The sequence below is a fragment of the Pipra filicauda genome, unplaced genomic scaffold (genome assembly GCF_003945595.2).
Source record: "Pipra filicauda isolate LSUMZ 115617 unplaced genomic scaffold, ASM394559v2 scaffold424_size589613_pilon, whole genome shotgun sequence".
In the NCBI taxonomy this organism is placed as follows: Eukaryota; Metazoa; Chordata; class Aves; order Passeriformes; family Pipridae; genus Pipra; species Pipra filicauda.
The window spans coordinates 204318-216944 of record NW_024104559.1 but is presented as its reverse complement, the minus strand read 5'-3'; the positions used below and the strand labels follow the sequence as shown (position 1 = coordinate 216944).

General features: G+C 49.8%; 1 protein-coding gene across 2 annotated transcripts in view; it reads right to left on the bottom strand.

The window, feature by feature from the left end:
- The window catches only part of ACSS2 (acyl-CoA synthetase short chain family member 2), a 31097-nt gene extending 19609 nt beyond the window's left edge, over nucleotides 1-11488 (bottom strand). Inside the window, exons 1-2 of one of the 2 annotated variants that reach the window (XM_027721532.2) lie at nucleotides 11218-11488; nucleotides 10697-10892 (exon numbers count right to left, since the gene is read on the bottom strand). In XM_027721532.2, coding sequence (XP_027577333.1) covers nucleotides 10697-10892; nucleotides 11218-11341 — 320 coding nt within the window. In that variant the 5' untranslated portion in view covers nucleotides 11342-11488. The remainder of the gene's footprint in view (nucleotides 1-10696; nucleotides 10893-11217) is intronic. The other variant, XM_027721533.2, reaches the window with a different exon arrangement.
- Between the last annotated feature and the right edge of the window lie 1139 nt (nucleotides 11489-12627).

Sequence of the window (12627 nt, the reverse complement as noted above, 5' to 3'; positions counted from 1 at the left end):
ACAGCAAATCACCTCAAAGCCACCAGGTTTCATTCCCCAACCGGCAGGGAGGCGATGGCAGCCCAGAGGGCAACTGCTTAAGGCAGGAAAAAGGCTCCACGTTTCACCTACTGGAAAGTACCCTTAAGAAAACATGGATTCTCGGCTTGAGAAAGGTTTCGGAAGAGGCAAAGAAGCAACAGGAAATGATGCAACACCACAGGAAGAATTTGCACAGTGGGGAACCGCAGAGAGACTCCAGTAGGGCAGAGATGGGGACAGTGAGAATGTCCACCCTAGGACCTCTCTGTTGTCATCTAAACTAAAACAAGCTCAGAGCCCAAAATCCATCCTGAGCACGGCACCAAGTGCTGCATGAGAGGCACAGGATGGAGACAGCATGACCCATGACCGCCAGCTCCTGCTCCAGGAGCAGCCTGTCCCCAGAGCAGGTTACAAGGTAAAGGGAGGAATTTTCCTGCTGCAGTGACAGCTCCTCACGTGCAAGGTCACTGGGGGCAGCCAGATGGGCTCATGGTTCCCTGATTCATTCCATGTCCAGAATTAGAGCAGCCAAAATGCCAGGGAGAGCTGGGCCCAGCCAAGCTCCTGCCATGTGTGGAATGGGCTCACGTGTGTGCCCCGTGGGCAGCGGGAGCCCCGGGCCCTTCTGGCGCCTGCCCAGCGCCAGCTGCTCACACACCTCCTGTTTTCAGGACACTCCCCAAACCTGCAGCCTGAAAAGGGTCTGCCTGGAGACAGCCTGGTCCTTTGGGAACAACAGCAGCCCAAACTGATAAAAATAGGATTTCCCCCTCCACCCTAGCCTTGCTTATGCCCATTTGACACAGGAACAGCACTTGAGATTATGGTGAAATGTGGAGTTTGGGGAGACCAGCTGTGCAAGATAGTCAGAAAAAGACAGCATTTCATCAGAAAAAAATGCTGGTATTTGCATGGATTGTTCAGTGTGGAAATAGTCCTGAACAGACTGCCCAGGCAGATGGGTCTGCAGCAGGTCTGCACCTCTGGCTCCAGGTTTGCAAAAAACCTTCATGAGGACATTTCATAATAACAGGGCAGCCAGCCCAGCCCTGCCCATGCTTAATGTCACCCACCTCCCACCACAGTAATGCACGGCAGGGATTTCCCAAAGCAGTTCTGGGAAGGCTGAGAGGTTTTTTGAGCAGCAGGTTTACCAGAAAGCTCAGGCTCTACCATCCCTGTAGCCACGCTTGAATCCCGTTGCAGCATGATAAGGATCGTGAAAGAAGAAGTGGTGTAACAACAGAGTGCAGCTTGGGAGGGGCTGGTGAAAAGGTTTCCCCAGTGAGTTCAGAAATATTTGGCAGCAATGACAGAACACTGTTGAGTAAACCTGGGAAGAGAAATCCTAGGGAAAAGAAAAATCTGGCCAGTTTAACAGCATCTCCTCCTAAAACCACACAGTTAAATCTGCATTAAAACCACCCTATGATTTTCCCCTCCAGTGCCCCCCATACACATAGGTAGGGCCTAACAAGGCTCTTCTTCAAATCCATCTCTGAGCCAAACCATCACAACTTAAAGTTAACCATGTACCTGGGATGAACAGGTTCCTATTGCCACAAAGAAACCCAAACCAGGCCGGCAATCAGGAGCCCTGTGCTCTACAGAGCATGATGCACAAAGTCCAGCCCCAGCTCAACACAGGCATTACTGTGCCTGTATTTTACAGAACAGCTAAAACAGAGCTTATTTCTACAGGGACATTTGGCCATCCTCTGTTCTTTGATCAAGGAATTAGTCTTCTAATCACCTTCAAAAATAGCCATATGGAAACGCAGCCTACAAAGCAAACACCCAACACCCTGTACGGTTGCTAGTGTCCCACGGGAAAACCACATCCATCTTTCTGTCCTCCCTTCTCATTAAATACATTCTCAGCTACTGTCTGTATTTGCAGCCTTTCAGAACCTAAACAAATACCAGAAGCATCTAGAGAAATAATATTTATCTTGTGCAGCCCAACCACCGTTCACTTTGCCATTCCCTGAGCAATCCTACAGCACAGAGTCCAGCTGGAGGTGGACACGGCTCCAAAATCACTCCTTTATTACTGACCTGCCAGAATTCCCTCCAATTTTCCCCACTCGTGCCAGGCTATGCCCTAAAATCTACTTCAAGCCCCTTTCTTTAGGCAGCAGGGTGCTCAGACATCTCTGAAGGAACCATCCAGTCAAGGGGAGATGCATTAACCCTAATCATGTCCTTACTTTCCGACGTTATTTTACAGCACAAGAGAACAGCCAAGGAAGAAAAATGCCACCTTTTTGCCTATTTTATTTAGAGGAAAGGTTTTTTTTAAGCAACTTTAATTATTTTTTTTGGAAACAGAATGATTACACAGCGTTGCAACAGAGGTCATGTGCAAGACTCATGCAGTACATCACCGAGTCTGGCTGCCCTCAGCCAGTGCTTGGAACCCTGCAAGCCAAACCCTTGGAATGCTGTGGAAAAATGTGAGAGTTTGACATGAGAGGAAACATTTTAGATGTTTACCAGCAGTAAGTTTTTCAGAGGAGCAAGGACTATTTTTATCAGTCCAACAGGAGGACAGCTTATTTTCAGTAAAACACGGTTGATTCCTTGTTTAAACAATTTACAGTTGGGCCATGGAACAATTTACAGATCCTGGATGAAGCTTCTGTAAGTAAAATAATCAACAAGTTACCTGTAGCTGGGAAATGCCCCCTTTTGGCAAATAACTGCATCTCTGGATGGAGCATCCTGCCAAATTTTGAAGACCTTCCAGAAACACGGAAAGCCAGGCAAGTTGATTTCAATGGAGGCTCAAACAATATCCATGAAGGTCATTAGAGGAAATTTAAACTTTTAATCAGATTTTATGGTGGGCATTTCACCTTCATGCCTCCTAAACCTCTACAGGTGATGACCAGGTGTCACCTGCTGGACTGTCATCTAAAGAACATCTCTTAGAAGATGGTCAGTGGCAATAGGAATGGAAAACATGCTTCACTATCACAGAATGAATGGTTTGGGTTGGAAGAGACCTTAAAAACCACCTGGTTCCATGGGCAGGGACACCTTCCACTAGACCAGGTTGCTCCAGGCTCTGTCTAACCTGGCCTTGAACACTTCCAGGGATGGGGCAGCCACAGCTTCTCTGGGCTATCAGGTAGCTGGGTGTGTAAAAGCAACCAGGAAGGCCCTCCATTTCCTTGAGGGATTCCCCTAAAGAAGGGAGGTGGCACCTAAGAAAATGATGAGCTTTGAATTCATGGCCAACTGCCAGGGCTCACGATTTCCTACCCCACCACATTTCGACACTTACAACAAGTGATGTGCAGAAATGCAAGCAGAGAACTGAAACCTGCTCCAACAGGCCCGAGCTCCCTGGGCTGGGGGGAGGCAAGAGGTCTTGTGGTTTCACAAGGGGTATTACAGCCCAAGAGCTTTGGGCACAGAGAGCCCACCAGGCACAGCCAAGGCAACTACCCCCAGGAAAGATGCCACGCTTGGAACAAGCGCCACTCACACCTCTTTTGGCAAAGCCTGATCAATTCATCCCCTACTTGGAGCACCCACATGGGGCCTGAGCCTTGTCCACTGCAGCTCCATTCACACCAGGGTGCCAGGGAAGAACACACAAGCCATTCACACAGCTAAAATAATCAGGTTTTCTAGTCCAATAAGCAAACTGAAGGCTCCGATCTTCCATGTCCTGAATCTGTACAGGAGTTCACCATCCCCTTTGTCCAGGAACTCCATTTATCCACCCCAAGCTTCAACTCTGCTGCCAATATCTGCAATATACCATCGCTGCACAACTGTGGTGCCCCTCCCAAAGTAACCAAGTATTCTTAAAACATATCAAGTTCCCTGTAATACCTGCCAGCACAACAAGATAAAAGTTTCACAGACATGAGAAAATCCAGGTGCTCTTGTCTGTGCACACACCCTCCTCACTAATGACCCCAGGCAGTTATTGTGCTACACATACCCAGAGCTGTGCAGAAATGCAGCTTTGGACAGGGTATAAACCAACAATTTTGGGTAGGGGTGTAAGCAGAAACTTATGAAAAATTATTAAATCCCTCGTGCTGAATCACCAGAGCAAGACGCTCTCTCAGAGCAATGAGCAGCACGAGGAAAAAGTACTAAATAAGAACATAAAAGATGCCATGGGTGTCATTTAAGCCTCAGCACTGCACTTCAGCACTGGGGTGTTCACAACAGCTCAGCCAAGAGCCTCTCAGACTAAACCAAAATGTCATGTTGGGGCAGAACCAGCATCTGATGTTTTGTCTCCAGGACCAGCAGCAGGAGATGCTGTTTCTGGAGGGCACGTGAGACCCCATCAGCAGTTTGGTTTCAACGCTGTCCCTGGGGGACCTGCTGCTGGTCCTGAAAAGTGACCCCTAAAAGTGAGGAAGTAAAGGGCAACAGTAAACAAGCACCAAAAAACACTGTTCTTCCATCCACAGTTAAGTTACTTTCTTGAACAACCTTTTGTGGGAAACTTCCAGAAGGAAAACAGCCGTACCCATGCGCTTAGAGCCGCCTGCCCCGCGCTCCAGCACTGCCAGCAGCTCCACCACCTCTCCCAGCAGCCTGCACTGCTCCATGCACACACTCACCCTGTTCCACTAGGGATGCAAGTCAGATCTACTGTTTCCCAGGACCCCCTTCATTGCTCTCTCCGAGCAAAGAGAGGCTGGCAACCTCCCAGCCCTTGGCACGGCAGCCCTTTGCAAACACCACCAGCACACCCTGGCCAGCAGCTCTGCAATTCCACATCCAAGTTCCTGCCCTCCTCTGCAGCACATGCCACCTAATCCTGGGCACATACAGACATCCCACTTGTTTATCTGGTCAAATACTTCCTGGATACTCCCTTGTATTTATATAGATGGATGCTGTATCCCTGCCAGTAGCAGCTACCAAAGGTTTCTGAGCACAAAGGCTGGGAACAAACAGATCCAACAAAACCCAAAGGAAAGCTGCTCCCCTGAATCAAGGCAGCTGAGCTGCTCTCCCAAGCTGGAGGGCTTAAACAACCCCTCTCCTCACTGTTCTGCCATGGAGCAACCACACAAGTGCTGCCTGAGTGCCTTCTTTCTTAACAGATTTGACTTATCAGAGGAGAAAGGTCTCATTCTGTCTACAGAAGCAGAATTACACGTTATTTGAGCTCAGTAAAAGCTACTTCCAAAGAAAATCTTGAGTAATGTAGAACACCCTCCCATGGAGACACAAGTCCAGGGGTGGTTCTGAATGGGCAAAACCATGGGAAACCACAGGCACCGTGTAATCAAGTGGTCACCAACTTTTCCCACCTGCCCCTTGCCCTTGTTGCACTGCAGAGCAGAACAGCACAAGGCTGGGAGAACTCGCCACCTTCCTGCTCCTGTCCTGCATCCTGTGATGGAAAAGGCTCTGCAGAGCAGTAACAGAGTTTGGGATCCCCAAAACATCAAACTAATCACCCTTTCCAGCATCTCCCTGAAAACTAGCAAGTGTAGCTGACATGGATGAGTCAAGTTCTGCTTCCCAGTCAGCCCCTGGAATGGGAAAACCATTTCCAGTGACTCTGTGCATGCCAACTGCCTGAGTACCACAGTGCTCAACCCCCTGACTCAGAGCATCCAGGAAAGCACACCCCACACATGGGAAACCCACAGGACAGGACGTGCCTGAAGGGTGTACTTTACTGCTCTCACATGTTTAGTTCATCCCTCACCTGGGAACTACCTCAGAGATTTCTCTAGTAATGGAGAGGACAGAGCACATGAGTACAAGCCATTAACAAAAGCACTTGGGAATGAAGAACCTCAAGATATGACAGGAGAAAACCAGCAGAGGCCAGGTCTCGGTGCACACACACACACAGACCTTGGAAACAAGTTTCAGACCATGATCCCTGTGTCTTCCAGCCTCTCAGGCCAAACTAAGAACCTCCAAAGCTTTAAGCAGACATCACCATGCTGCCCTGAGGCAGCACTGTCTTCATCTCTCATCTGCAACCAACCCCACAGGAGGACAATCAGAGCAGTTACATGGAACTGGTTAATTTTCAGCCCAGCATGGCCTTGCTCCAAACAACCAAGAGCCCACAGCTGGAGGCTCCATCCACCTATGGAGAAATGCCAGGGAGCTACACCTGAGGATGAGCTCTGAGTCCCTCCTGTCCCAGTTTGCACTTATATATGAGTATCCAAACACAGCAGCTGCTTGCACTACTGCCACAGCACTAACCACACTGCTGGGGGACTGTCCCAGAACTGGGAGAGGAAGAATTCCAAAGAAGCTGGGAAAGCACATGACTTGGACGTGTCTGAGCTACTACACTACTCCCTTTACTCCACGTTTCAATCCTGTGTTTCTGTTGATGCTCCCACCACTCCCACTCCTGCACTACCCACACAGCTCAGTCAGAGATGTTGTCATTTGGAGGGATGAGAAATGCTTTCTGGAGCATTCAGGCACATGCAGCCAGCTTTGTAACCCCCTCCCAGGCTGGCAGATTTCACAAAGAGAGAACAGAGTTACACTTTCTGGCATGGCAACTACAACTGTCATTGCCCTTGAAGCAGGTACAAGATTTACAGCTCAATAAAACACTAATACATTCAGTGTAATTTCTTACCTACTTCAGGTGCACCCGATCTCCTTGATCTCCAGAAGCAGAGCACTGTACCGTCCAGAAATGCTTCCAAAAGAATTAATATCTGCCAAACCCACCAATCTATCACTCAGCACACACAGTGGGGAGATAACGTGGATTGCCGAGGATGCTGAAGGGGTCACCCCTTTTCCCGTGGAAATCCCCATCAGGAAAGGAGCTGTGCTGAGCCTGGGTAGGGCTGTGAGCATGAACCAGACCAGGCACAGGCCTGCAAGTGTGGATCAGTAAAAACCTTCCCAGTGGTGAATTTTGTTCTTTAAACAAACTGTGTGATTTAGGGATGTGCTTTCACCACCAGAAGAGTGTTGAAAGAGGCTTCATCACTGGAAGTATAAAAAGTCATCCAGGAAGTTACCAAAGAAATGAAGAGTCAGTTTGACACGGGACACTCCAAAGCCCTGAAGCCAGTGGGAGCAGCAGAGCCAAGTGTATCATGGAGAAACTGGTTACAATTAAACACTTTAAAAGGCTGGATATTAACAGCCAGCATTCTCAGTCACAGCCTCTGTGCATATGACAGATGTGTGGGTTGATTTGGTTGTTTTTCTTTTCGGTTTTTTTTTTTTTAAATGCTCTATAGTTGTGAGGGTTTTTTCTTGCAGAAAGTTTTATTAGAAGATATCTCAGAGCTACAAGCCTATAAATCCTGTATTACATTTTAAAATAAAATAAAACAAAGAAACCCAAACCAAACAAACCACACCTTCTCATCTTATATTTGCATGTCCTGCTTGTTCTAGGGAACAAGGGAATAATGCAGTTATTCTCTTGTTTAAACAAAGCTCCAGAGAGCTCCAGCAGCCTTTACTATCCTTATTGCTCCTTTCTAGGTGTGTTATATGTCAATATTAAGAAAGCAGAAGATTAATACACTCTCCCAGAGCAGGCAGAAGCCAGCAGCCCCCTGCTAAGCCCCCACACCTTGGCTACAGGGACTCTAAAAACACTGTGTAAAGCTGCACCTCCTGCCCCTGTCCCCTGGTCCCACCAAGCACCACCAGCACTGCAGCTGGAGTGACTGGTTTGAGAACCAGAGGCACAGGTTATGCACAGAGCAGGCTGCATCCAAGTGCCTTCACACCCCGGGGTCTAATTAGAGAGAGTTTTGCAATGGGTGTTGTTCTTTTTGAATTCCCACCTGGTTATACTTTTACCTCCACAGCTGCCCAGGCTGAAGTTTAGCTGAGATCACTGACAGACACTTCAGCACAGAACTAAGGGCTACTCCAGTGCCGTGGGCATGTCTACAGCACACTGAAGGAATACTGTGCTCCTGCCCTAACTAACCACCCATGACAAAGTCCTCAGCACTGCTGTAAGACCCCTCAGTGTCCCAGCAGTTTGTCCAGCGTGCGTTTCACCTGCGAATCCCACAGATGTCACCACAGGTACCCACCTCCGCAGTAACCACTGTGACCGACCTCAGCCTTTCCACACAATTGTGAAAGAGATTTCACTTCTGAGAGCAGCACTTTATCAGAAGCATTTCCTGGAGCTTCTGTTCCTTTTTTTAGGCCACATCAGCAATACCAAGCAGAGAAAGAGGAATCAAAAGCAGCAGAAAGAGAAATACTTGTAACGTTCGTGAGCAGCGTGAGATACCAGAGTGAAACAGGCCACAGGGAAAATCCAAGTGTTTCCTGCAACTCAGGATGGGCATTTTGAACTACACAGTCCTCCTAACAGCACCGTGAGGACACCACCACGACAGCAAACGTCACCTATGTACAAGTTCTGGTGCATGAAGCAATCCCTTGTACTGCCCTTTGTGCTGAAAATGCAATTCCATGTGGCTTGGGATTAGACCCCCTGAATGGAGCCAATTTGGGCAGTTCTGGACTGCTGGTGGTGCAGGAACCTCCAGAGCAGCTTGGCCATAACAAACTCATATGAACTGCTGGCTCCTTCCAATCCCAGCAAGGCTGGAGACAGCCAGTCAGCAGCTGAGTTTTGTCAGCACACATCACTTCTCAGAGACACTCAGCAATGCCTCCAAACGTTATTCACCTCTTCCCTAATTTCTCCTCTCTGAAAGCAGAGACCGTGGTCTTGTATCTTTTCAGAGCTCCCAGAGGTGGGCAGTCACCCATACCTTGGTACAAGGTCAGCACATTTTCCCACTTAGCAGGCTACAGACTTCTTAGAAGCTCGGGTATTCAAAAATAAAAAAACCTATTTGGCTTTCAGAGGCTTTAATTTCTCTTTTGATCTTTCATACAGCACGACAAACCTCAAGTGCTTTAGGGAGCCAGGCTCATTCCAGAATGTTAAACACAAAATGTCAGAGGACAAGATGAGAGCAATTAATTATTGTTTTGTTTTGAAGAAAAGCACGTGCCCAGAGAGGAGTAATTTTATGAGACACAGCCCTCAGCCCCACTTCCTCAAGTCCTCAGTGCCACAGGTGTGCAGGTCAGTACCACCCATGTCATGTCCAGTGTGCCTCTTCCATCCCTCCCACCGGCATTTCCACCTGACACAACACTCCCAGCTCCACACAGCAGTGCCAGGTCACTTGTGACAGAACCATGCTAGGAAAGTTTATCCCAAAACAATCAGGGAAAACTGTCTCCTGAGGAGGAGGAGACACCTTATTTTTCAGCACTGTGAAACACCACAACTGACAGTCACCCACCATTCTCATATCCACTCCAAGTTTTGCTCAGCACCGTAAATACCCACACCCAGGCTGCCAGAATAACTAAGAAAAATCTTCACCAAGCCCAAATTAAAGCTGTAGGCTGCTGCCTCGCTGTCACCCAAAGATTTATGTGCAAGAAGAAGGTACCCAGTCCCTCCATAAAGCCCAGCACTGGCTGCCAAATGGCTCTGTTTGCTGGCACACCTTTACCTGAATGAGTTTACACAGTTTTCATTCAGAAGCCCCAGTCATTTTGCATCTGAGCGAGCTGAGAATGTATTTAACTAGCAGGGAAGTATAAACACTTTCAACATTTCACCTGTGCCTTATCAATGTGATTATTTGCTAGGCAGTGCATGTAATTCCTCTGCTGAGGCAGGAGTGCTATGGATAGAAATTCCAGTGTGAGCCCTTTACACCAAGGGAAACCTTCAACTGCACAGATCACTTAGAGAATCTGACATTTTTATTGCAATGACGGTAAGACTTCTCCAGCTGCTCTGCTGAAGGGACTCCCCATATCCCAACGAGTGCATCCCTAACACAGGGTACATCTAATTGTGCTTCTGCACTGCCACATACAGTCATATCCATGCAGTATAAATACTGTTTCAAGGGAAACAGCAAAATGCACAGGAGAGCCAGGCATGGCTGTGTTTGGGGACACAGCTGAAGTGCCAGCTGAGCTAGTTCAGCAGGGATTGTTAATTCTGGAGCTCAGACATCGCCAGTGAAACCTAGTTTGCATCAACATGAAAATTAAGCTTCACATAGTTACGCTAGTAACTACTCTGGTAAAAAATACAAACATACTTGAGATAGGGCTGGAAGTAACTTTTCTTCCCAAAGGTAGATAAGCCAGTCTTTCTGAAAGCACCAGTGCTAACATGTTTAAGTACAATGAATCAATATATAAGCTCAGGTATTTGGGGAACGTTTCTGCCACAGGAGTGGAAGCTTGCCAGACCCACAATACAAAAACACGGGAGATATGGGGTTTATGAGCTTTTAGCTGTCAGATATTAGCTGTTCCTCACCCCAGTCTCCGTCCACATCTATCTCCTTCACCAGGGAGTTGTAGCACCCATCTCACTCCCATCTCTGACTGCTCTGAGCTCTCAGCAGGTACAACTGCAAAGGCAGAGCTGGAAGTCAGGTGCTCCCCGCTGCTATGCCAGGCACTCCAATGCATCCCAGGAAGGGCAGAGAAGCTCCACGACACAGCTCTTCCCAAGGACACTGGAAGCAAACACTTGCTGTACCCACCTAAAGGTTAAAGCCTCTCAGGTTCTCAGCCTCTCATTCACCTCAGTGGAAACTGACGCTGTTTGTCCCTTTTCGAGGGGTATTTCCACACCTTCCACGCCACAACAAACCCAGAAACTCACCAGTAAAACGCGACTTTGTCCCCGAGCTTCTTCTCATTGACATTTCTGTCCAGGAGGTTGTAGCAGATGTTGGTGGTCGCCCCTTTCATCCACTCCACGAAGATCTTCCCCTTGGTCACGTCGAAGTTGTACTTCAGGAAGGGTCCCGTGTGCTGGCTCTTCCAGTAGAACTCCTTAGCGATGTCACCCCAAAACTCTGCAAAGGCAGGCGGAGGCCACGGCTCGTGAGGGAGAAACAGGGATGAGGGGAAACAGGGATGAAGAAAACAGTGATGAAGGGAAACAGGGATGAGAGGAAACAGACAGGGATGAGGAAAACAGTGATGAAGGGAAACAGGGATGAGAGAAAACAGGGAGGGATGAGGCAGATGACACTTCTGCGGTCAGGAGGAGCACCCTCTGAACACCTCAGCCGTGGGGGGCTCCCCGCGGTCCCCACACCCCCCCAAGCCCCGCGGGCAGCCCCGGGAGGGCCCGGGGAGCCGCTGCCCCGCCGCCCCGCTCCGCCCGGCCCCGCTCACCGTGCGGCTCCTCCACGGAGCGCTGGTAGAGGCGCTGGTAGTGGGGCAAGGAGGGGACGTGGGCCGCGGGCAGCAGCTCGGGCCGCGGCCGGTAGAGCCGGGCCTGCTCCCCGGGCTGCACCATGGCGGGGCGCCGGGGCTCTGCCGGGCGGGGGCCGCCCAGCCCGCTCCACTCCGCCGCGCCGAGCCGGGGGCGGGCACGGCGGGCACGGCCCGCCCTCACGGCGGGGAGCGCGGCGGCACCGCCCCGCAGCGCCAGGGGCAGGGTCAGAGCCCGCCCGCCAGGCCCCGCGGCCCGAGGGGCGGCCGTGAGGCGCTGCGGGGAGGAGATATGGCACCGTGCGGCCGTGTAGCCCTGTCGGTGCTGTCCCCTCTCAGTGCTGTCCCCCTGTGTCAGTGCCATGGCACCCCACAGCCGTGAGCCCCCTAAATGCCGTGTCCCCGCTCTCAGTAGTGCCCCCTGTGTCAGTGGTGTCCCCCGGCAGCCATGGCACCCCACAGCTTTGAGCCCCCCAAACGCCGTGTCCCTCCTGTCAGCCGTGTGCCCCCCACCAGCCGTGTTCGCTGTGGCACTGGTGTTCCTCTGCCAGCCGTGTCCCTTCTGTCAGTGTGTCCCCCTGCAGCCACGTGTGCCCCCCGAACACCGTGTTCCCTCTTGTCATTGCTGTCCCCTGTGATAAATAAATAATTGTGATTCGTGAAACAAATGGGTGATTACGTCAAAATAAAACAAACGGATTGTTAAACTTAATTACACCCCCATAAAGAAATAAAACAGACCCTTACAAGGTCAAGGGGCCCTAAACCTCCCTACTATCCTAAAAATAAAATATGGGTTTTTTAGGCGCCTGTTCATCCAAGAATGCATGAATTATGACTGGTTGTAGAGATAACCCTTTTAGCTTTAGCTGTAGGAAAACCCATATATTAAATACTTAGCAAAACCTGTAAAATGTATATGTCTATGATATAATTAATATGCATGAAGTAGCTAAGATAAATACTAAATGTACCCTGTAGTAGGCGTGCAGATTTGGGAAACTGGTCACCATTTCTGTCACCCAGCCGGCTGCTTGTTTTTACCACATAATAAACTCTTATTCAAAAACTTATAGAAACTCGAGACTTTGTTTATCACACTCCTGTGTACGTGCTGTCCCCCTATCAGCCATGTCACCCACAGCCATGAGCCCCCCAAGTGCCGTGTCCTCCTTGTCAGCGGTGTCCCCTGTGTCCGTGGTGCCCCCCCTCAGCCATGTCACCCCACAGCCGTGAGCCCCCTGAACTCCGTGTCCCCCCCATCAGCCGCCTTTGCTGCGGCAGTGGTGTTCCTCTGCCAGCCGTGTCCCTTCTGTCAGCCATGTCCTCCCCATCAGTGGTGACCTCCTGTCACCACAACAGGCGTGAGTC